The following is a 25366-nucleotide window of genomic DNA, read 5'->3' as shown; positions in this document are numbered from 1 at the left end:
ATGAACGTTGGCCCTGTTTTAAAAGCTCTGTGAAAATCCCTACTGAGAAAACCTAAAAATTGAAAAACTGGGTCAGATCCAGCAGCTCAAAGAAGATAGTTCTTTGCTCTATCAAGTCCTGTAGGGTTTCTCAAAATAGCAGCGTGTCCTGGTGCATTTCAAACATGGTCTGATTCCCTCTCGCTCTGTGTATACTGACACCTGCACGGCTCTTCAGAACCGGGGCCACTAGGCAGCAAGGTCTGCCTGCATTCTCCAGGGCAAAAAAAAATTGCCGCCTGGAGAGTGCCAGCCTTTCTGCATTGTCTCTGTGGCCTTTTGTCACCAAAAGACTTCCAGGAGGCCATTTTTGGAACATTCATATCCTTTAGACACCAAAGAAGGATGTAGGTGAGAAAGAAGAGCAGGCATGGGTCACAGGGCACAGGTACAGGAGTGTCTTGGCCACCAAGCAGAGAGACTGAAAGCAGAGTTCCCAAAAAGGAGAAATTACAGAGGGGTGTGGGGATGCCCAGGGACAGATGGGGGACAGGAGGAACAAAAGGGCATGTTTGCAGCTGCGGGAGCCATCAAGGCCAAGCCACTATCTGCTTGTTTCTTAACAGTGGGTCGTTAAAATCCAGCCATCGGCCAGCTGGCAGGATGTCCTGTTGCCCTTTCATTAAAGTCTTGGAGAACTGAATAGCCTGCTCAGCTGCGCCCCCACCCCGCCCCCGCCTCCCCAGGTCTCCGGAGTCTCGGTTTAATGGGATTTTATGGTGGCAAGTAAATGAAGGGCCGCTTTTGAGGCTGGATTGGAAATGACTGCTCAATCTGTTTGAATGTTCCCTTGCTCCCCCTCGGCCCAGCAGGACGGCTCCTCCAGCTTTGCTATCAAGCCCCCGGCATAGTCCATGTGCCCACGGACCCTGGTTTCTAGAAGCTTAGAGGGATGCGCCGGGAGCTCAGCAGCAGGCGGGGTCATTGTGATCGAGCTGTTCTGTTCCCTTCTCTCCTCCTTCTGCTCTGCAGGGGAACTCCTTCTTTGTGATGACAAACTTTCTTAAGACAGAAGGCCAAGAGCAGCGGCTGTGCCCTGAGGTAAGGAGGGGACCTGTGGGGGTGGGTGATAAGAGTTCCTGGAGGAGACTGGGAGGGAAGACAAAGGGGGATGAGCCAGGATGTAGTCAGCCCACCGATGTCTACTGAGCACCTGCCTCCGTGAGGTGGGTGGTGAGGTAGGGCGGTAGGTGGAAGAAGGTTGGAAAAGCACTGTAGGTCTCTCCTTGCCTCCAGCTGCAGTGGCCTGGAGACCTGCTCTTTCCCTTGGTAGCTTCCTGGGCATCTCAGCAACATGATTCTTGGCATTTGCAAATCTGATTTCATGTCACTGGAGCCCACAGCTTCTCCTGCCAAGGTCCACCATGAACTGTCTGCAGGGTGGGTCCCAGGGAACAGTGGCAAGCAGCTCGAGATGGCCCATTTCCCCCTCTTCTTAAGAGTTTCCGTTTCTGTATCAGGCCTCCCCACCCCCACCACCCCACACAATCTTCCCACCTCTGTGCTCTTGACCTTCCCCTACCTCCCTCTGGAAAATGTCCTCTCTCCAACTTCACAGTCAGAGTCTGCTCTGTCCAACGGGATGAAAGGCTAGCTCTCTTAAGTTTGTCTGTACCCATGAATCACCACTAGGCCTTACCTGTTCCTCCCCTCTCTGGGGACACACCTGTGCCTTATACCAGGGACCATTCCCAACACTGAGGGAAGCAGCCATGGTGGCCATATCTCCACAGGCCCTCTGCCCACGGGCAGAAGAACCAGCCTGGCCATGCGGGTCCTGACCCATCCCTCTGGTCACGAGGCCTAGTTTTCTGAGTGTCCGGAAGTTCCAGTGAACATGCTTACTCCTTGTACAGTCTTTGTCACCGTGGTACCCAAACTTGGGACCAAACTGACGTACCCTTGGTGTCTATGTCAGTGAGTAGCCCCCTGCAGAGACCTCTGGACATTCGTTTCCCCGTCTCCCCGCGAGCGCCCTGCTCTGAGGAATCAGCCAAAGCCAGCCTGGGTCAACTCACCTTCCTCCGCCCTTCCCAGCAGCACCCAGTCTCCAGGCCAATTGGGAGCCCTAGTTCTCCTTTGCCCTTCAGTCTGGTCACCTCTATGTCACACTCTAACCCCATGTTTTCAAAGACACTTTTCATGTCACTGAGACTTGCAAGAAGTTAAGGACAGCTCAGGGGGAACAGCCCGGGCTCGATGCAGACTGTGAACAGTTCACAGCTTGACTTATTGACCTGGTGACTGCATGGGCGACTTCACTTCTCTGTGCCTTGGTGTGTTCAGAACCTTGCTCTCAAGGTTGCTGAAACAAGTGAGCAGACAGACGCCTGTGACATGACGGTGCATTGTGGCATTCTAAATGGAGCTGTTAGGGTTTAGGGGTTCCTCTGCTGCAGATGGGAGGTCACTCTGAGCAGCTCCAGGGAGGCACTGCTGGCCCAGAGAGCCCCAGAAAAGCTCTCTGGGATTTTAACCAGCTGGTTCGGGTCAGTGTAATGGGACAGTCGCCTCCTCTCTTTGCATGTTGACACCTACTCTATCTCTGGTCATCCCAGGGATCGTGGCCAAGCCCTGGGTGTATGGAGTCCTATATGAGTGAATGTTCCAGTTATCTCTTCAAACCACTCTGAACTTGGTGGGCTTCTCAAAGCCTTGTGTGACTCTCACAGTTCCACGGTGGCCTGGGCTCAGCCAGCGGTTCCTCTGCTGGTCTCACTTGGGGTCTGTGGAGGGGCTACACTCACGAGCAGCTGGTGCTGGCCTTCTTTGGAGGCTCTCCTGGCACCAGGGTATGACTGGGCACCTCTTCCTCTCTGGAGGGTCTGTCCACATGCTCTCTCCAGCAGCGTAGTGACTTAACAGCAGCACTGGGTTCCTAAAGCCCAAACGCAGAAGGTTCCAGGCCCTCAGAAGCCTGAGGCTGGAGCTGGCACTGTGTTACTTGTCCTGCTTCTGCTGGTTCTGCAGTCAGGTCACCCAGCTTCGGAGGGGGCAGGGGAATACTCCACCTCTCAACCTAGACGGTGACCGAGAATTTGTGGCCATCTTTAATCCACATAATACTCACAAAATAAAACTAACTTTTTTCTTAATTTTACAGTTTATTCTGGAAAATAAAAGTGAATCAATTTATCTTCTTTCCTAAGAATTCCTTGCAGTTCATAATGGAAATGTAACTGTCCGTGAGCCACAGAGGTTGATCATTCATTCATTTATTTCATGTTCATCAGACCTACTAAGTGTCAGGCAAAGATATGACCAGGCTTTGTGGTCCAAGGGCTCTTTGAAGGGGTTCATAGCCTCATGGTGGCGGGGGGTCAAAAGGAGAAGAAGCTGGGGGCCTGGAGGGTGACAGAAGGCAGCCTAGGAAGAAAAGAGAACGTGGCAGAGTTTGAAAAGCACAAGCAAAGCTCACTGAGCGGCACTTTGTGCTGAGGCCTTTCTTTGCATAACTCAATAGTCTTCATGGTGACTACGTAGACAAATCTGTCTCCCCTTACAGATGAGGTAACTGAGGCTTAGGGAGCAAGAAAGGGAGCAGCTGTCACTGAAGCCAGATGCACCTGGGTCTTTGCCTTCAATTTCTGAAGAAGCCACAAACTGCCCAGAGGTCCTTGAGCAGAGGCTGTTCCACATTTGTGTCACATTCTGGCCACTCTCAGATTGGCTGGCGCATCTGTTCCAGAGAGTAGAGTCAGATATGCCCAGACCAAGCCATCTTGCTTCTCTTCCTGATTGTGTCCTTCAGCCCTGAGACACAACTGACCTCATTTTCTGTGGCCAGGAGATAGTGCTGGCTGATGACCCCTGTTTCCACATCACCTGCTGCATCTTGGCACCTGTCTGCGTTGCTCAATTCTGAGCCACAGAGCCACCTGGGCCAGGCCACCTGCTCTCCACCTGCAGGGCCATTGCTGAAGGTGGCCCCCTGGCTGCTCTGACATCTGCTATTTACATTCTTATTTGTTTTTATTTTTTATTGAATCCTAATTCACGTACCATAAAGCCCACCACTTTAAAGGAAACAACTTTTTATTCTCTTAGCAACACTATACAACCATCATCACAGATTCCAGAACATGCTCATTTGCAGCCAGTCTCCACTCCTTCCCCCAGTGCCTGGCAGCCACCAAGCTGCTTCCTGTCCCTATGGATGTGCCTATTCCGACATTTCCTGAAATGGAATTGTATAGTTTGTAACATTTGTGTCTGTCTGGCTTCTTCCAATCAGCATCATTTTCAAGGTTTATGCATGACATAGCATGGGTTGGTGTTTCACTCCTTACGGCTGAGTGACAGTCCACGAAGGAATGTACCACATGTCATTTGTCCATTCACCTCTGACAGTCACTTGGCCTGGTCACGCTCTCTGGCCTTTGTGGGCAGTGCTACCATGAGCACTGTGTGTGGGTTTCTGTGTGGCCAGACACGGATTTCTCCATATCTCAATGACACAGTGCCCCTTCCTTCTCCCTGCAGAATCCCACTCGCAGGACACTCTGTTCCTCTGACCGGGGTTGTACAAAGGGCTGGATGGACCCACAAAGCAAAGGTACCTTCTGGGTTTTCTCCTGGAGTCCAGGGTGGGAGGGGATCTGGCACCTTGGTGACATTCACAGTGCCCCATTCAGGTCCTCAGCCTCTGGCTTTACAGCCTTCTTCCACCACCACGAAGCCACAGGTGGACCCGTGTCTGTCCTAGGCCTTGGCCTTCTCCAAGGCTGACCAGCTACAGCCTAGGGACTGGGCTCAATTTCCCAGCCAGAGAAGTTCCTCCGAGCCTGGCCTGCCAGGAGGTGATTGGTGAAAAATCACCTGGCCCATCACATCATCTAAGTATTCTGAACTTTCTCCCTGAAATTCCCCAAGATGGAGCTTAAACTCCCAAGGAACTTGGGGGAAAACCCATACTTGCCTGAAGAATCTCATGCTTTAACTTAAAAAGGTATTAGACAATGCAACAAAAAAATACTGCAAAAAATAATTTAAAAAGAAAACTGTCAGTGGTAATAATGCACACCCTCCCCAGAGGCGTGTGCAAGTGGCTTCTGTTCCATAGTGCACCGTATCTGAGTTGGTATCTGGCCACTTGCCAGTGGCTTGCCGCTCACTGGATCCTCCCTCTCCTCCCCATGCTCGGGAAGGTGAACCATGTTCATTCCATGGCTCTGCACATCCCTTGGCAGGCCGTGTGCCCCGTGGGTGGACTCAGATGCCCACCTGGGGAGCCAAGTGCTAGACCACTGTGCCTGGCGAGAGGAGATGCTGCTCAGCTCCCCTCTTGGGCATCTTTCATCGTAAAGAAGACGAAAGGGCCAACGGAACCCAGATCTCGCTGAGCTGATTCCAGAACACTCCACCCCACGAAGAAATCGCATCCCCATTTGTGGCTACTCTCCACTCCTTCCCCTCAGTGCCTGGCAGCCACCAAGCTGCTTCCTGTCCCTATGGATGTGCCTGGTCCCTTCTAAAGGGCTTACTGTTCAGTGTCATGCTCATCTGCTTTGTCTTGGGGTGAGGATGGGTCCACAGGAGCGGAGGCTGCTGCTTGGGTGGTGTCCATGACGCCTGCCCTGGAGAATGTCCTCCATTCACATCGGAGGCTCTTCACCTCTCGACCCCACAGGGATCCAGACTGGCAGGTGTATAGTGTACAAAGGGAACCAGAAGACCTGTGAAGTTGCTGCCTGGTGTCCCACCGAGGCGGTGGAGGAGAAGCCCCCCCGGTGAGTTGCACGGATGGGGAGCAGACAAGGTGGCCCTCAGCAGTGGCCAGGTGACACCTTGCCAGGGTACTTGGGCTTTTCTTTCCCAGAGCAGCCCGCAAAGCCCTGGGCCTTTCTGCCTCAGGGTCCCCAGGCCAGGCGCACTCTAGGCACAAACCACTGTCCCTGGGAAGTTGGCGCTGTTGTTGATGTGGAGAATAGTTCCGTACCTGCTGGTGCATTACCACTACCCAGAGCACCCTTCCGGGCCACCTCCAGACTCCTCCTCTAGTGCCACGGCAGCGTTTGTTCTGATACACCAGTGTTCATATTGAGTGAGTAAGGGTAGGAAATGGAATGGGAGGAGGGAGAGAAAGAGAAGGGAGGGGAGGCAAGGAATCTTCTCAAACAGTCACCTGACATACAGATTTGGTGGTTCCCTGTATTGATATTTCTCTTTAACACACAGGTTGGGATATTAAATCTTAGAAACCACAAGGGCTGATGCATTTCAGCAGAGAATAGTTAGAAAGACCTGGATTCAAATCTTGCTTCTAGTACACCTTTGCTGTGTGATCTTGGGCAAGTGACTTAACCTTCCTGAGTGGCAGTCTCCTCATCTGTGAAATGAGAATAATAACTGCCCCTACCTCATGAGGTGTTTGTAAGGATTAAATGAAACAATACTTGTGCATTGTGAAGTGAGCCCCATGCCTGGCTTCCACATGCTCACACGCACACGTAAGATCTACCCGGGAAGTGTGCTAGTTTCAGACCAGCACTGTCCAGTAGAACTTCTGCAATGATGGGAAGGCAGTAGCCATGCTGCCCGATGTGGTAGCCACCACTTGAAGTGTGGCTATGATAGGTAAGCAACTGGATTTTAATTAAATTTAAATTTAAATAGCACACATGCCTAGCAGCTACCCAGACCAAAGTGGCTCAGGGCCACTCTCCTAGCATGTGTGGGGCAAGGGAAAAACTGCCTAAGGGGATGTGTAGAAGGCTCAGGCCAAGGTCCCCAATGCCGAGGCAGGGCCGCCCTGTCTGGCCCACAGTTGTTAAACTGGGTTCATTTCTAGGTCAGGGAAGTTTCTTGGTCACAGAAGAAACTGCCCAGCTGTGGGTGGGACATCTTCCCACACCCAAGTGACTCTTAGTTCAAGACAAGGGGCCCCTTTGCTTAGCGCTGGCTTTCAATTCTGACTCTGCCACCAACTCATTCATCAGCTAAATACCGCATGCGTCTCCAGCTGCCTGGCCCTAGGCTGATCTGACAGCTCTCCAGTTTCCGGTGTGCTACATGAATTAGCCAAGATGGCTCATCTTGCCATTCACCATTACCATGTAGTAGGCACTAGATATTTCACATGTGATGATGACTGCTAAGTTTTATGTGAAACACAAGAAGTTCAGGTATGGAGCAGGTCCCAGGGCTCTTTCAGTCTAATAGAAGAGATAAGACACATGCACAGAGATCTGTAATTCAAGATAGAATGTTGTAAATGTCACATGAAAGCAATGAAGAGCTTTGATCCTTAAAGTTTTGGATCCTGTAGTCCTCTGATTGTCAAGAGTGCTGCTCAGGAAGTGTGAGGTTTAGAATGTTCTACAGGTAAGAGTCTAGCACACAGCAGGCATTTGTTGTAAATAAGATTTTTTTCTTTTTTTGATTTTGTTTTGCGGTACTGGGAATTGAACCCAGGGGTGCTCTGCCACTGAACTATGCCCCTGGTCCCATTTTAAATTTTGAGACAGGGACTCACTAAGTTTCTGAGGCTAGTCTCAAACTTGCAATCTTCCTGCCTCAGCCTCCCAAATTGCTGGGATTCCAGTTGTGCACCACCATGCCTGAGAATTTTTTTTTTCAATATAAATGGCAGAAATCCAAATTAACTGACTTCAGAAAGAAAAAAAAAGGGGTGTTACTTTTTGGCTTTTTTTAAAAATATTTTTTATTTGTAGTTGGACACAATACCTCTATTTTATTTGTTTATTTTTATGTGATGCTGAGGATAGAACCCAGCATCTTGCACTGCTAGGGGAGCACTCTACCACTGTGCCCCAACCCCAGCCCCTGGCTTGTGTTTTTGATTCCAGTAAATCAAAAACATCCAGAGGTCCTGGCTTCAGGCAAAGCTTGGTCCAGGCTTCAAATGATGTCAATGAGATTCTCTTTCCTGCTTCCTTCCTCTCCCACCCCTCTCTTAATTATTCTTTCTTTAATTCTGACTTTCCTTGCATTGTGGTCCAGGGAATTCCAAGTTGACACTATCCTTATTACTAACAGTCCAGCAAAAAAAGAGTTTCTCTTTGCCAGTTGTTCCCAGAAATGGTTCTCGTTGGCTTAAATCATGTGACCATCTCTGAACCAACCCAAAGGCCAAGGGGAACGGACCACACTGTTTAGCCAGCCCTGGGTCACATGCCCATGCAGAACCCTAGGAATAGACAGGAAGTAATCATCCCCACAGAACCCTTCTGGATGGCAGTGGAGAGCTGGCTTCTCCAAAGAGAGAAAACTGAGCTTGTACCATCCAAAGGGGAGTAGATGCTGGACAGGCAAAAAGATGGGGTTTGCACACAGAGCTCCCACACACACAACCAACACTGGGTCCTGGGGTAAAAGGCAGGCCATTCTTGGTGCCCTGCCTTTGCCCCTTCCTGTGCTACTCAGACACAGCTGGCAGCAGGGTGCCAGCTGAGCCTTTCTATTCACAGCTAGTGTTCTCCATCTTTCATAAACTGTCAAGTGCAAAAGGGCAGAAATGTTGACAGTTGCTCATCACTGTATCCCACTGCCCAGTTCCAAGCCCAATACCAAAAGCGTTTGCTGAATGAAGGGATGAAAGGATGGTGGGTGGCTTCCTGTCATCTGGAATTTGGTTTCCTCTAACTCACAGAATTGTACACTACTCAGCCTCTAAGAAATGACTAATGCAGTCAGCTGTCTGTCTGTGTGGCCCTGGTCTAAAGGCTGAGGATGCCAGGATTAGAAAACTGTTGTGCCAGCCCTGAAGGAACTCTAGGCCTAGAGAGTCACAGATAGGGGTGTGCTGGAGCTGGCTGGTAGGTTCACAGCCAATTATGCTCAGCCCATCCCAAATTCAAGTTTGTGATATCCCTTTGGTAGTTGGAAACCAGCTATGGTAGGAGTATTTATAGCATGATAATCAGCAAATACATATCAGCCTTTTTTTTCTCCTTAGAGTGATAGATGTTGTCCCGTCCGGCAGGACACATCAACGTGGGCAGCGAACCTAGATGGGGAGGAATGAAGGGACAAGAGACACGAAAGGTGACAGCAAGACAAAAGTTCTGATCAAGCTGCAAACTTTTATTGCTCACACAGGGGTATTTATATGGTGGGGATGGGGAAGCTCTCTTATCGGCAGTTGCTGGATGTCTGCACAAGGTGAGATAACCGCAGGATGTTTCAGGAAGATAGGTTTCAGGAAGATAGGTGGCCGCAGGATGTCTCAGGTGAGATAAGTAGCTGCAGGATGCCTCCCAGGCAGGATGTCTCCCAGGGGGCTGTCAGGCTAATCTTTGAAGGAGAATTTCCTTCTAGTCCCTGACAAGATGTTAAACATTTACCAAAATACCACTGCACGTAACTAAATATACAATTATATCAGAGTGACAGAAGGGACACAGTTGCTATGGGGTCTCAAGAAGGAAGAAATTCTTGGAGAAACTGAAAGCCTTCATAGAGAATTTTGGAAGGTTTTCTCTATTAGATTGCTGCATCCATTTTTCTTATCTCATCCCCAAGGCTAAAGCAGAAAACCAGAAGTCCCTGGTCTCACTGACTCACTGGCGCCCCCTGTCTCTGTGGTCACTGATCCTTATTTCTCTCTCCCAGGCCTGCACTTCTGAGCAGCGCTGAAAACTTCACTGTGCTCATCAAGAACAATATTGACTTCCCTGGCCACAACTATACCACGTAAGTGCCCAGAATGTCTGGTATAGCAGTTACCTACCTACAGCTGTGTAAAAAAGAAACATTCTAGGGCTAGAGTTGTACCTCAGTGATGGAGTGCTTGCCTAGCATGTGTGAAGTACTGGGTTCGATCCTCAGCACGATCTTTTATTCATAAATAAAATAAAGGTATTGTGTCCATCTACAACTAAAAATATTTAAAAAAGAAACCTTCTAAAATGACAAATACTTATTGTCTCTCATTCTGTGGATCAGGAATCTGAAAATGTATTTGCTGGGTGGATCTGGTTCAGGTCCTGGTCTCCTTGGTTAAATTCAGTCTGTCACAAGGCTGCAGTCATCTCTAGGCTCCACTGGGGCTGAAGATTCCCTTCTAGGCTCACTGATATGGTTATTGACAGCAGGCCTCTGTTCCTTACCAAGAGGATCTGACCCTAGGATCACATGTGTTTCCTTAGGACATGGTGGCTAGCAAGCAATTCAGGAAAGTAGTGGCTAGGCATGGTGGTGCACACCTGTAATCCTAGCAGCTCTGGAGGCTGAGTCAGGAGAATCTCAAGTTCAAAGCCAGCCTCAGCCATGGCAAAGCACTAAGTGAGACCCTGTCTCTAAATAAAATCAAATAGGGCTGGGATGTGGCTCGGTGGTCAAGTGCCCCTGAGTTCAATCCCTGGTACCAAAAAAAAAAAAGAGAGAGAGAGAGTGACTAAGTGAAAAAGCAAGTAACTAAGATGGAAGCCACAGTCTTCGGAAGTGGCTTCTGCCATATGCTATTGGTCAGAAAGCCCAAACTTGATACAGTGTGTGGGGCACTTCACAGGGTTCCCAGGAGCAGGGGTCATGAAACCCTCTGTGGAGCCTGGCAGCCACACTGGCTCATTCCAATGAGATGGATCGGTTTCCTAGAAATGTCTGTTTGCTTTCAATTTTGCACAGGAGAAACATCTTGCCAGGGTTGAACATCAGTTGTACCTTTCACAAGACTCAAAATCCACAATGTCCCATTTTCCGGCTAGGAGACATCTTCCAGGAAACAGGAGATAATTTTTCGGAGGTGGCAATCCAGGTGGGTGGACTTGTCTTTATTCAGTGGAGATGGGTGTCAGAGGATGAAAGATGTCAAGAGATGGGCCTGGGGTTGTGGCTCAGTGCCGGCTGCTCACCTTGTGCGGGCTGGGTTTGATCCTCAGAACCACATAGAGAATACATGGATAAAATGGAGTTATCGTGTCCATCTACAACTTAAAAAAAAAAAATGTTAACGGGAAAAAAAAAAAAGATATCAAGAGTTCAGACCCCTGGGCCTAAAAAATATGGCTCAGTTTATTGTGTATTTGCCAGAGGCTACATCTACATCACTTCAGTCATCTAACACTCAATGCTGGGAGGGAGCTGCTTGGTGTTAGCTTCCTGTAGCTGCTGTAACAAATGACCACAAATTGGATGGCTTAAAACAACACACACTTTCTTCTCTTTCTGGAGGGAAGTCCAAAATTATTTTTGCTGATATGAAGTGGAGGTGTCTGCAGGGCCATGCTCCCCCTGGAGGCTCTGGGGAGAAGCACGTCCTCGCCTTTCCCTCTTCTAGGGCTTCCTGCCTTGTGTTTCTTGGTTCTTACTCCCTGCCCCCATCTTCAGAGCCAGCAGTGAGGCACCTTGCTTCAGAGGTCATGCTGGCTCCTTATTCCCTCTCCTTTCACAAAACACTAATCTTCATGAGAGGGAGCATGTATAAAATGAGGCCCCAGGGGTCCAGGATTATCTCCCTAGCTCAAGACCTTAATTTGCTCACACTACCAGAAGTTTCCTCTAGGGATCATGGAGAGAGAATGCAAAAGAGATATTTGGTTAAGTGCTCTGAATTCCAGTTTGACAAGTTCGTTTTGCTTTGTTTGGTGGGGGAGGTTTACTGGGGATTTAACCCAGGGCACTTTACCACGGAGCTACATCCCTTTTTAATTTTTTTTTTTTTTAATTTTAAGACAGTGTCTTGCTAAGTTTCTGAGGGTCTCACCAAATTGCTGAGGGCTGGCCTCAAACATAAAATTTTCCTATCTCAGGCTCCCAAGTGGCTGGGATTACAGGCTTGTGCCACTGTTCCCAGATTCAACTTTATTTTTAATAGGGGCTGGGGGTCATTAAAGGTGTTTGAGTGCAGGAAAGGTTTGTTTAAAATTGTATTTTAGGACTAAGTCTAAGGGTGGCGTGTCCTGGATAAGAGGAAGAACAGGGAGACGCCTTTGGGACTGCCCCAGTATTCTAGCTCACCTTCATGGCTCAGAAACCTTAATCTGCATTTTCCCTTTAAAGAAAAAACCTTTCCTGCAGCGCTGATCCCTGAGCAGGGAGATGTCTGGTGATTGCGTAACCTACTTCCAGCCAACTTAGAGACTGCCTCTTGTTGACTCCCCCAGGGAGGGATCATGGGCATTGAGATCTACTGGGACTGCAACCTGGACAGCTGGTCCCATCGCTGCCGACCCAAATACAGTTTCCGTCGCCTTGATGACAAGACCACCAATGAGTCCCTGTACCCTGGCTACAACTTCAGGTAACAGGGCTTCAGGTCAGACTCTCAGCAGCTGGCCCCAGGGAGCTTCCTGGTGGGGCTGAGCTGCATCCTAGTAGTCAGTCCAGTAGAGCTGGGTGTGAAGTACATTCTTTGTAAATCAAACGCAAAGTTGAGAAACAGAAAAAGGGTGAATTTTCCTTGGTCTGTACCAATTCTTCTGTGAGGCTCATAAGAGATCATAGCACACATATACTTTGGTATTCTATGAGATTTTGTTATTCTTATAATTATTTTTACACCCAGGACACTTCAGATTCCTTGTGGCCATTACACTGACGATCACAACATTCCATGTGGGGTGTACTGACAACATTTCTGCAGCTTAGGAAGGGTCTTGTACAAACCAGGCACTCACCAGCACCTCCCCACCCCTCCCCCGCGGGGGGAAGCCAGGAAAGGTTAAATGATCTGCCCAGTGCCCTCAACTAAGAGCCATACATCTAGGCCAGGTCACCTTATCTCCAAACTAATGCTCCTTCCCTCTCATCTCCTGACTTCCTCACCCATTCCTCCATCACTGAACATTTGGCTATTTTTACTCTTTTTATTTTAAATAACTTTACGTGGACAACTTTGCACAAAAATCTTTATTTGAATTCCAGATTATCTCTTTAGGTAAATTTCTAGAAGCAGAATACTTGGATCAAAGGTTGTGAACATTTTTATCATATACTTTTAGATTTTTGAAAATTTCTATGGCTGTATTTTTAGTTCTAGGATTTTTATTTTATTTTTTTCAAAGTCACCTGCTTCAGTGAGTTCCATTCCTAACTGTGGATTACTCTTTTTGCTCATTCTGTTGTCTAATTCCTCTCACATGGGCCTATCCTCTGAAGGAACTTGGGTGGATTTCTCCCTGTGGATTTTGGGATCTTCGCTGGGGGCTTGTCTTCAGCAGGGATGGCCTCAGGACATTCCTCTGGAGCCATCACTGTCATTTTGTAGTTGTTGCTGTTGGGACTACATGGCAATTATCAACTGTGAGCCAGTTTTTAATTTAATATCTGGGCTTGAGATCTTTTCACTCTACTAAAAGATCAGATTCCTGCTCCCTTACTGTGAGAGCCTTAGCAGCTCCAGTGCCCTTCCCTCTAACTGTGTTCAAATCTAGCTCCTGGGAGTTGGATCAGGTTCAGCGGCTCCTAAGGGTCACATGACTTCAATCCCCACTCACTACCATGTTGAGCAACTGAAAAAGTGTCCTTTTTTGTTTTAAGCACCATAATGATTGGTATTTTAATTTCTCCTGTGCTGCAGATTGAACCCAGGTCCTTGTATGTGTTAGATAAGTTTTCTACCATTGAGCTGCACCCCAGATATTTTATCTTGCACTTTCATGTGTATGGGGAGGGTGATGAGGCTTCTTGTACAGCTGGCTCCTTGGTGTACAATGGGGTTGGGTCCTGATAAACCCATTGTAAGTTGAAAATATCATAGATTGAAAATGTATTGAATATGTACTTAACCAACCAAGGAGCCTAGCTTAGAAACGCCGTACACAGTAGACTATAGGTTGTTTCCCCTCATGACAGTGATGGGGACTCAATGCCACGGCCCAGCACTGAGAGTGTCTCACTGGCCCAGAACAAGATCCAAATCCAAAATCCAGTATGGTTTCTACAGAACACATATGGTTTTCACACCATCATAAGTCAAAAATTCATAAGTGTAACCATTGTAAGCTCAGGCCTCCATCTTGATCAGAAGTCCCTTTTGCATGGTGATGGAGGCTGAATCCAGGGCCTCATCCAGGCTAGGTGGGAACACTTTGAAGCCTTGATGTCATGGGCCACATCTAATCCTCATGTGTGGTGTTTTGAAGTTTCTTTGTAGGGCATGGTGTGTGCCTCTGGTTTCTGGACTTCAACCCTATGAACTCACCCATGGTCTGGTTCCTTTGTACTCCCATGCCCTCCTGCCACCATGGTGTGACTTGTGCCTGTTTGGATCCTCTGCACAGCTCCTGATGCCCCTGCTCCTGACTCTTGCCTGGTAGTGAGCCAATGCCATCCTAACTTAGTTTCCATCTTACCTCCTGTCTGGATCATCTTTTCAGCCTGGTCCCCACAACTCTGTTAGTAACTTGGCCCTAACATGGTCTCCATGACCTATCACTGCCTGTGAGGTGAGACCCTGTTTCAAGAAAAAAAAAAAAAAAGGAACAAACTACTGGTACATGCTACAATATGGATGAATCAGTCCCAACGACATTGAGTGAAAGAAACTAGACTAAATAAGCACATATTTTGTGTCATTTAGATGAAGTTGAAGAAAAGGTAAACTCCATCAATGACGATAGAAGATAGAATAGCAGTTGCTGTGCTGGGGGGCTGCAAGCTGTAGGACTTGGCTTGAAAGGAATATAAGAGAGTTTTATGGGACAAGGGAATGTTCTGGGATAATGGAATTTTGATAGGGATACAGATTATAGGGGACACTTGTTTGTCAAGATTTTTTTTTTTTTTTTGGCAGTACTGGGATTGAACTCATTTGTCAAAACTCATTAAACAGAACCCTTAGGGCTTATGCATTTTCCTGTATGTAAATTAGGTCTCGATAGAACAGGTGGACTAATCCAACTAGACCATTTCTGATGATAAATGCCATCAAGAAAATCAAGCAGGACAGTGTGATGGGGCACAGTGACCAGGGAAGACCCCTCCAAAGCAGGGTGGGTAGGACCCTATGGCATCTTTCCCTTTCTTGAGGACTGTGCTTTCCTAGTTACAAAGACAAACTGTACAGATGAGAACTCAGGTTCTGGGAAGCAACTTGGAAAACATGTTAACATTCAAGAATCAGCTCTCAAAAAGTGTGGCTCAGGCTCAGCATCCCATGGAACTCAGAAATGCACGTTCTTAGGCCCACCCTGATCTATAGAAACAGTCTAGGGGTGGTGCCCAGTGACCTGCATCTTCATGTCTCCATAGGAATCTGCTGCTCATTTGAGTTTGAGAACCATTGATCTAGACCCTGGGTCCTCAAAGTGTGGTCCTGGAACCAGTGTCATGGGCCTCAGTTGGGAGCTTGTTGCTCTGAAGATCATCACAGGGACCCCCCTCACCCAATCAATGAGTGAAAATTTGCACTTGAAGAAGATCCTTAGGAAATTCGTGTGCATATTAAGGTTTGAGAGCTGCTAATATCATCTGGCATCCCAAATGTACTTTCTTCTTAGATTCTTCACCTGACGACATTCTGGCTCTGGCTCTGGAGCTAGGGTGCAAACTTCTTGAGAAAATGAATAAGATGCCTAGTTTATCTGTACCTGCATATGCAAACATGTGTACACACACGTCCCCTCACTGCCTCTGAACCCCCTCCTGGCATATTCGCTGACTCTGGAGGGGTCAAGTAATATTTTATTACTTCATATTTTATTCAAAGCAGCATCATGAACCAGCAGGCAGCCCTTGACGGTGTTTCACCGTACACCTTTGGTGTACTTGTTTTAGCCTGGCAGTATCTTTTTTTTTTTAATGTTTATTTTTTAATTTTTTTTAGGTGGACACAATATCTCTATTTTTTTTTTTTTAATATTTTATTTTTTAGTTTTTGGCGGACACAACATCTTTGTTTGTATGTGGTGCTGAGGATCGAACCCGGGCCGCATGCATGCCAGGCGAGCGCGCTACCGCTTGAGCCACATCCCCAGCCCCTCTATTTTATTTTTATGTGGTGCTGAGGATCGAACCCAATGCCTCACGCATACCAGGCGAGCGCGCTAACACTTGAGCCACATCCCGAGCCCTCTGGCAATATCTTAAAACTTGAGAATACATAAACTTTAAAATTTGTAGAATATAGAAAAATCAGGACTTCCTGCATTTCCTAAAAAATTAAACTATTTAAGAAAACAAAATGTGAATCCTGAGTCCATATTCACCTGACAGCCATGGCTGGAGCTGAGTGTCAGTCCCTCTAGGAAGTGCATATATTTTGGGGGATGTCACTGCCTCCTTGTGCTTCTGGTCTCTTATCTTCATGGCCCCTGTGGGCATTTGAGTTCAAGTTCTCAGAGGTTGACTAATGCTTTCTGCCTCCTCTGGGTCAATGGAGTTTCAGCCATGGCCCTGAAAACAGCTCCTAGTTTAGGTAATTTTTGGATCATCCCCTGCTGCTCTGCTAAATGGGCTTATTGCAATTAGTGAGAAGAGAGGACAGGATCATCGGTCCCCTGGCTGCCCTTCCAGGCTGTATTCTTCACAGTCAGCAGAAGCATGCAAAGCCATGTACCAACCAGACGTCAGCAAATGTCCTCCGAGTCTCTGAGCTAAGCTTAAGAACATCAGCTCCTGGTGGGATGTGAGCTTTCTGAAGCCCCAAGGGGGTTATGACATTGGTTTTCTTTTAGAACAAAGCGTTAGCACATTTGTTGCCTGGAATGAGCACCAAAAGAAATCTTTGGCCAAAAATAAATTGTTGAGATCTGATGGGTAAAAGGAAAAATTATTTTCAAATAGCCATACAAAAGAGAAGGAAATTACATGTTAAATGAAATTTATGAGAAAATGTAACTTTCTAAAACAGAAAGTTAAAGAAGTCAAACAAATTGCAGAATTTTATATTCAACAAAAAGATTCACTGTCAAATATCCATATTCAGTGAACATGTGATTTAGCTGATTTTCAAAAAGTATAAACTAGGACAGGCCCACACTGAATGCATGACGCACTTGTCAGATCTAAAACAATTTGTGTATGTATTAGTATTGTGTGGCTGCTATGACAAATTGCCACAAATTTGAAGGCTTACAACAATAAACATATATTCTCTCACAGACACCAGAAGTCAGAAATCGGGTGTCAGTGGGGCCATAATCCCTCTGAAAGCTCATGGGGAGAATCTTTTTTGCCTCTTATAGCTTCTGGTGGCTCAGGCTTCCCTTATCTTGTACTGCATCACCTCAAGCTCTGCTTCCATCTCCACATGGTTTTCTCCTTTGTATCTGTATGTACTTATTTCATAAGGACTCCAAACATTGGTTTAGGGCCTACCTTAAATCCAGGATAATATCATTTTGAGATCCTTAACTTAATTGCATCTGCAAAGACCCTATTTCCAAATAATATATATACATAGATCCTGAGGTTTGGGACTTGAACTTTTGGTGGGGGCGGGGGGTGGGGGGCGGAAGGCCAGTGCTGGGGGTTGAACCCAAAACCTCATACATCCCAAGCAAGTGCTTTACCACTGAGCTGCAGTTCCAGCCCTTGTTATTTTTGAGACAGGGTATCACTAAATTGCCTATCCTGGCTTTGAACTTACATTCCTCCTGCCTCAGTCTCCTGACTAGCTGGGATTACAGGCCGGCACTACTGAGCCAGTATTCACCCATCACGATGTGCACAACAGCACCCCATCCAGTCCCAGTGATGCTCACAGTGTGGAAACATCTTGCACCTGCTGAAACCACACTTTGGGGTTCAAGCCCAGGAGTTTTCCTTTTGGCCACATTCTTCCCACATGACTGTCACTCCCAGTTTTAGAACCACTGCACCAAGACACTGAAAGCAGAAATTCCAGTACCTACTGTACGATGCTAACTTCTTAGGCATAGGGCCCTAATGCCAGCCCTGGGGTCTGGAGTGGTGATTCAGACTTAGCTTGAGTATTAAAAAAATGAATCACGCAATAGAGAAGGAAGAGCTGTCTTGGAATGGCACAATTAGATGCAAGGAAACTGAAACCCCTCCAGCCAGAAACAGGCATTGAAGTAAGTGCCTGAGAATACCTAACTGGTCTCGACGTCAGATTTTGAGACCTCTAAATAAAGTTTCAGGTGTTTGCACTCTATTTTGGCAGAGCATCTGTCTTCTGTTTTCTTCTCTCCCTACACCTGTAAGTAGATTGTGAATTAATAATTCAGAAAGAAAATACATACCCTTATGTAAAAATAACCAGCACAATGTGGTGAGAGGGAGGGACACACTTAAAAGTTTCCTGAGGCATTTATTTAAGTGTTCCTGAATACTTACAAAAAAATAAAACCTAGTGCTTTTCCTGACTACAGCCCTAATGAGAGCTTCACATTTGGAGTGACTGTGATTTGTGCCAGGCCCTAATTTATGAAGGTGACTGAGTGATGACGTAGAAAGGTCAATGCTGCTGAGAGAAGAACTCAGTACTACATTTCTCAAGAGGCGGAGCAGGCCATGCCACACAGGGAATTGGGGGAGGCTTTGACCCAGAGGGGGTCAAAGGGAAGCAAGGCACAGAAATGCTCGGGTGACTTGGGAAAGGTGGGCAGGGCTGGGAACAGCTGTGCTGACCCTTCCTGGGTGACTGAGGGCATGAGAAAAACAAACACAAAATCCAAGAAAATACAGGAGGACAGAGTGCTGAAGTAAACCTGTTCTCAATCCAAGTAATGAGTGTCTAAAATCCACCACTCCTCCTCCATGTTTTCTCTAGAAGCCAAAACTATTTTTCTTTCTTAGCAATAATCACATCGCTTGAAGTTATTTTTTAATTTCTCAGCTTATTGCTAATCCTGAATTGGTTAAAAATGTGTTCATTTTAATCTTCAATTAAAAGCCGATTTCCTGTCACTCTGAGGTGATGGAAGCAGAGCAGGTAACCTAGGGGTGCTCTGTGGTCTGGGTATTCAGAGAGTATAATTCTCTCTGAATTGTGCTCTTCCCTCTGCCAGTTGCATCAGACCTAGAAGGCACACAAGGAAGATTGGATTGGCTACTGGTTTGGTTTTTCTTTCCGTAAAATTCCAGCACTTTCAAAGAGATCTTTGTAAACATGGATTCTTTTTTTCCTGCAGATACGCCAAGTACTATAAGGAAAACAATGTTGAGAAACGGACTTTGATAAAAGTCTTTGGGATCCGTTTTGACATCCTGGTTTTTGGCACTGTAAGTCTGTCTTTTCCAGCCCTGGGCACCTTCATCCTATGACTGTGTCCCAATTATTGCTGTTGTAGCTCCAGAGAGTGAACCTTTTGAGTCACAGCCATTAGCTAGTGCTGTGCATTTTGCTTGTGGGATAAGAGAAGGGGAAGAAATGTCCTTAGGGTTCTATCCACAGATGAGCCATCTGGAGGGTACAGAATGGGACTGGGAAAAAAATTGTTAAAGAGTCAACAAGAAACAAAGGTAAGAGAGAAAGGGAGAGAGAGAAAGGGAAGGAGGAAAAGAAAAAGGGAGGGAGGGATGGAGGGATGAAGGAAGGAAGGACCCCTACAAAACAGTTTATAGTAATAGAATCCAACTCAAATGGCCTTAGGGGAAACTTTGTTTTGGTTTGTTTTTATTCATATAACTGAAATTCCAGGGGTATTGCAGGCTTCAGATATGGCTGGATCCAGGTATTCGAACAAGATCTTCAGGAATCTGTCTCCCTTTGTCTCTTATTAAATCTGTTCTCCTGTCTAGGCATTGTTCTCAGGCTGGCCATCTCTACGTGGTGGTGTCAGGTAGTCCTGATGTCTTACTAGTTTAGCAACCTCAGGGAAAAAAGAACACACTTTCCCAGGAGTTTCAGGAAAGGATTCAAGCAGCAGACATTGATTCTGACTGGCTCAGTATGGGCCACATACCAGTTGTTGCCCTAATCACTGTGATCAGATTCTGCCATGCTCTCAATGGCTGGTCTTGAATGAGCCTTGACCAGCCTAGGAGCCAGAGGAGAGGGCCCAAATGGAGAGAAATGGTTGTCCAACAGAAAACTGAGGTGCTGGCTCCAGAAGAAGGAGGCAGAGAGTGCTGGACATGAAGACTCAGCAGGTCACCTCGGCACCCTGCTCCACAGCATATGGCTTATGTAATATAGGTTCTTGAACCACAAGAATAAGATAGAGCTGAGAGGATGAAAGGCTATTAAAAAAAGACCACAAGGACACTGCCAGGAAGAGTCAGAGTTTCTGCAGACATTTCTTTCCTTCTGCTCCTGAAGTCACCTCACACTACTTCTAGGGAAGGCTTGTCTGAAATTCTCAACTTGTATGGTCAACAGTGGTTGAATGTATTAGCTTAAAACATCCATGGTCCAGGCAGAGCCTGGACAGCAGAAACAGGACAACAGAATCACACTCCCCATCTGCACTCTGCTGCGTGAGCACACGGGTGCATCTAGAACCCACGACTGCAGGTGACAGCAAGAGAGCTCTGGATCTCAGCTGAGTAACAACCTCACTCTGTTTCCAGGGAGGAAAATTTGACATTATCCAGCTGGTTGTGTACGTCGGATCCACCCTCTCCTACTTTGGTTTGGTAAGAGATTCTCTTTCCCACACTTTAAGAAAATGGTTTGGCCAAAAGAAGTTTCACTACCCTGGTGCTTGTCTGGGTTCCCTCCAGGCCACTGTGTTCATTGACTTTCTCATCAACACTTACTCGAGCACCTTCTGCCGCTCCCATGTGTACCCCTGTTGCAAGTGCTGTGAACCCTGCGCGGTCAACGAGTATTACTACAGGAAGAAGTGTGAGTCCATCGTGGAGCCAAAGCCGGTGAGGCATGCCATGTTTAGGGGATGCCAAGGTCCCCAGAGGTTCTTCTAGGTGGCTAAGAATGCATAACAATTCAGGCCAAATCACAGGTTTAATCCCGTGGTGGTAAGTCCCTGGACTACCCCAGTGACCATTTCTCTGATGAATCTTTGGGTCCCAGGGAAGAATAGGAACAAAAACAGAGAAGCTATGAGGCGAAGATAAATTTTTATGGTCCAGGATTTGTCAATTTTGTCATTTATTAAATTGGTACAGTCCCCACAAAATAGCATAGTGACTTTGGAGAACAACGTGGCTGTGACTGGTAACTTTTAAATGAGACATACATTATAGCTGGGGACTTCTACTTCCTCCTCCCCACCCCAGAGAAGCCCTCACATGAGTGCCCAAGGTGTCCACTGCAGCACTGTTTGTGGCCACATACCAGTTGTTGCCCTAATCACTGTGATCAGATTCTGCCATACTCTCAATGGCTGGTTTTGAATGAGCCTTGACCCAGCTATTAATAATTAATAAATGATTATTAGCCACAAAGAAACAGCATCCACCCAGGTGTCCACAGGGTGAACAGTGAAAGAGACTATGATAAACCCAAAGTAATGCCAGGGACATGCTTAAAAGAATGAGGTGACAGTTACAACAGCAGACATTTATATAGCACTAATAAGTGCTGGGTATACATTAGCCCATTTGACCTTCACAGCTACCCTATAAGGTAGGCATCACTGTTATCCCTTTGTATTTGTGAGGAAACTAAGGCACAGGAAGGTCAGAGAATTTGCTCAAAGTCCTACAGCTAGTGAGTGGTGGACAGGAAATTCCAGCTTAGGCAGGCTGGCCTCAGAACGTATGCCTGATCTGCGAAGTTACAGCTACTGGCAAGAGCAGACAGGATACTTAGTTGAGAGGGGGAAAAAAGCAAATGGAAGAACAATATATATGTATGGTATGATATATGTGTTAAAAACAGCAGATACACACATAAACTAATCCACATGTTCTCCATGTATTCCCTCATATTTATTACACGTTTATTTCATATACAAACATATAATCACATATGGGTGTGGACATATGTATATATACAAAAAGGTACTATGGCACACACGAAAGTGGTCACAGTGGATGCTTCTGGAAGAGAGCCTAGGACTGGAGTATAGACACAGGGGATTTCAGCCTCACCTATATAATTTGATTTGGTTAATCTGGACTTTATGATGCAGGTTTGCTAAATTCAACTCCATGATTTCCCCCTAAAGAGAAATCTTGTACCTAAAAACAAAAGGAAAGAGGGTTCCTTTGTTTTTCCCCCATCCAAGAATACTGCTGTCTTTTTCCAGCAGCTGAGTGCACAACTTATTGTCCATTATACATGTGTCCACGACTGAAACGCAAGTTCACTCTTGCAACTAAAAAATAATTGACAGTTCATTATCTGAGATGATATGAAATTTCATAAACATATAAACAATTTAAGTTGCAGTATCAGAACTTCCTGGAGATGCTGAATCTAGAGTAGCCACACCTGACAGAACACCACACAGGAATGTTACCTGGTGTTCAGGGACGCTAAGCGCTGGGCAGTAGGAGGTGGATGGGCTGAGTTTAGTGTTAAGGTGCAAGGGGTTCCAATTCTGATTTGCCTCTAGACTCAGAACTCATTCCTTCTTGCTCAACAAGAGTTTGGGGTTAGCATGTTCAACAGTTTGTCATTTGGTAAATGGGAACAGCTGCCTTTAAATATGTTTAGATAGGCAATTCTTTTTTTTTTTTTTTTTTTTTTAGATAGGCAATTCTTGATAATTCTGTACATAAATGGGTAAACTTCTTAACCTTCTTTTCCTAGACATTAAAGTATGTGTCCTTTGTGGATGAACCCCACATTCGGATGATAGATAAGCAGCTACTTGGGAAAAGTCTACAACATGTCAAGGGCCAAGAAGTCCCAGTAAGTTAAAAGATTTAGTCCTTTTTCTTTTCTTTTTTTAAGAAAATTTACTTTTAAATATAAACACATCTAGAAATCTGTATGAATTTTAACAATTAAACCTATTCATGTAACCAGCACCAGGTTAAAAAATTTAATATTCTCGAGTTAGAGGTGTAGTTAAGCTGTAGAGCTCTTAGCTAGTATGCACAAGGTCCTGGGCTCAGTCCCCAGCTGGGGAATGATATTGGCCAAATTATATTGTAATACTGTTTGCATATATGAATATGTAACAGTGAATTCCACCATTATGTACCATTAAAAATATGGAAAAATAAATAAAAATTGGTCCTTTACCCATTAAAAAATATATATTTCTAGCAGAAGTCCCTTTTATGCCCCTACCTAATGACTACCCTCCCTTAAAAATAGTCATTATCCTGTATTCAAAAATTAGTTTTTCCTGTTGCAGAATTTTATAAAAATTGAAACATAGTTAAGTACTCAGCATCTACTCTGTTCAATGTCTGGCTCTTTTCACTCAACATTATTTTTGTGAGTTATCCATGACCCCGCACAGGGCCCCCCCTGGATCTCACTATTGTATGATTTCTATTTTTTTTAATATCTTTATTTATTTATTTATTTATTTTTATGTGGTGCTGAGGATTGAACCCAGGGACTTGCACGTGCAAGGCGAGCGCTCTACCGCTGAGCCACAACCCCAGCGCACCCCCCCCCGCCACCCCACTCCCTTCTAATTTCTGTTTAGTAAACATCCCACTTAATGTATCCATTCTTCTATCAGTGGACATTTAGGTAATTTCTAGCTGGGGTTAATGCCAATCATGCTGCCATGGTGAACATATGGCACTCTGCAGGGTGACTGCCCAAGAGTGGAAGGCTGAGTCACGAGGCAGACGTATGTTCAGCTTCAGCAGTCGCTAACAAACAGTGCTCCAAAGTGGTGGTTCACATTCTCTCCAGCAGTTCTGGTGGCTAAGCATCTCCACTAGCTTTATTCATTTCCTAGGGTCGCAATAACCAGTTACCACAAACTAGGGTACTTAAAACAATAGAAATTGATTCTGCTGCAGTCGGGAAGCAAGATGTCTGAAATTAGGGTGTTGGCAGGGCCCTGCTCCCTCTGGAGGCTGACGAGAAGGATCCCTCCTTGCTCCTTGTAAACACCCAGCATCTGGTGTTTACAGCACTGGCCAGGACCCCTGGTACATACAGTACCACACAGAAATGGTGACAGCAGGAACCTTTTGTCTCATTCCCTGTCTCAGGAAGAAGGCACTTCCCATTTCACAGTCATTATAGTATTTGTGATAAGGTTTTTGAGAATGTTCTTTCAAAGTAAGAAAATTCCCTACTGGGCCTAGTTTGCTAAGAATTTTCGTCACAGGGCTGGGGATGTAGCAGCTCAGTGGTACAGTACTTGGAGGCCCTGGGTTCCATCCTTAGCACCACAAATTTTTTTTTTTTATCATGAATGGATATTTAATTTTAGAATAAATTTTTTTTCTGCTTCTTTTGAAATGATCCCTGAGGGTTTTTCCCCCATCTGTGATGTGGTAAATTACACTCACTGATTTTCAAATATTAAGCCAACTTTGCATTCTTGAAATAAACTCAATATGAATGTGATATACTATTCTTTGTATTGACAGCACAATTTGATGGAGAGTCTGGCCAATTTCTTTCCATTCTTGTAATGTCCTTGTGGGGACTGAGTAGGAAGTGAATAACTAATTATTCACTGCTTTTGTGTATGTGGTAAAACACATAACATAAAATCAAACATTTTGATCACTTCAAAGTGTATGATTCAGTGATAAGCAGCACAGTCCCAGTTTTGTGCAGTCATCGCTCCAGCTTACTGCAGAACTTTTCATCACCCAAAAGGAAACCTCACCTCCATTGAGCAGCTACTTCCCATACCCATTTCCCATTCCTGTTTGCCTCTGGAAACTACTAACCTACTTTCTATCTCTACTGACTTGACTATTCTAGAAATTTGGAGAGAATGGAATCATACATTCTGTGGTGCTTTGCATCTGGTTTCTTTCACTTAGCATGTTTTCATAGCATGTATCCTACACCTGAACGAACAGAACATATGTTTGTCCACTCGTGGGGTGATGGATACTAGGGTTGTTTCTACCTGTCAGTCATCATGACTAGTGCTCCTGCTAACACTCATGTACAAGAACTGCTCAGTTTTAGTGTCCTTGATTCAGGCCTTCTTTGTCACAAATAACAGACATGACAATGTAGTAGGAAGTGAGGGTCAGGACACCAAGATCTGGAAGCAACACTTTATTAGTGGCACCACAGCCCAGAGGGATAATTCCCAAGTCTGAGCCCAAGCACAGCAGGGCTTTTAGTTTAATACATAAGTAAGTTTGGGGCACATCAAGGCAAGGGGGTTGGTGCAGTTCTATTGGAGGTGTATCTACATTCCTTATATGAGTACAAGCTTGTCAACAGCCCAGGGACTCAGCCCACAAAGCTTAGGGACTTCTACTGCACTAACCCTAAAGGGGGATTGCTCTTTCCCCGCTGCTCTGTTTCCTGCTTCTGCTACTGCAGTTATCTTTTACAGGTACCTGTTAGCAACTGCAAGGTTCTATGGTTAAATGTCAGTAAGCAGAGCTGCTGTGTGTCAGCGTGCAGAACCACAGTTTGTCAGCTCTACAACTTCTAAAGCCT

The 25366-nt window shown here is 45.9% G+C and overlaps 1 protein-coding gene across 3 annotated transcripts in view; it reads left to right on the top strand.

Annotated features, from left to right (window-relative positions):
* P2rx7 (purinergic receptor P2X 7) overlaps positions 1–25366 on the top strand; it is a 45564-nt gene that overhangs the window by 15740 nt on the left and 4458 nt on the right. For all 3 annotated transcript variants that reach the window (XM_027949114.2, XM_034636770.2, XM_027949115.2), the window contains 10 exons: positions 1012–1080; positions 4522–4594; positions 5669–5768; positions 9613–9693; positions 10627–10756; positions 12105–12241; positions 19038–19128; positions 20419–20484; positions 20572–20721; positions 22568–22669. In XM_027949114.2, the coding sequence (XP_027804915.2) occupies positions 1012–1080; positions 4522–4594; positions 5669–5768; positions 9613–9693; positions 10627–10756; positions 12105–12241; positions 19038–19128; positions 20419–20484; positions 20572–20721; positions 22568–22669 (999 nt within the window). The remainder of the gene's footprint in view (positions 1–1011; positions 1081–4521; positions 4595–5668; positions 5769–9612; positions 9694–10626; positions 10757–12104; positions 12242–19037; positions 19129–20418; positions 20485–20571; positions 20722–22567; positions 22670–25366) is intronic.

Source organism: Marmota flaviventris, chromosome 1 (assembly GCF_047511675.1).
Source record: "Marmota flaviventris isolate mMarFla1 chromosome 1, mMarFla1.hap1, whole genome shotgun sequence".
In the NCBI taxonomy this organism is placed as follows: domain Eukaryota; kingdom Metazoa; phylum Chordata; class Mammalia; order Rodentia; family Sciuridae; genus Marmota; species Marmota flaviventris.
The sequence above is the reverse complement of the archived record's forward strand: the minus strand, read 5'-3'. Positions and strand labels throughout refer to the sequence as shown.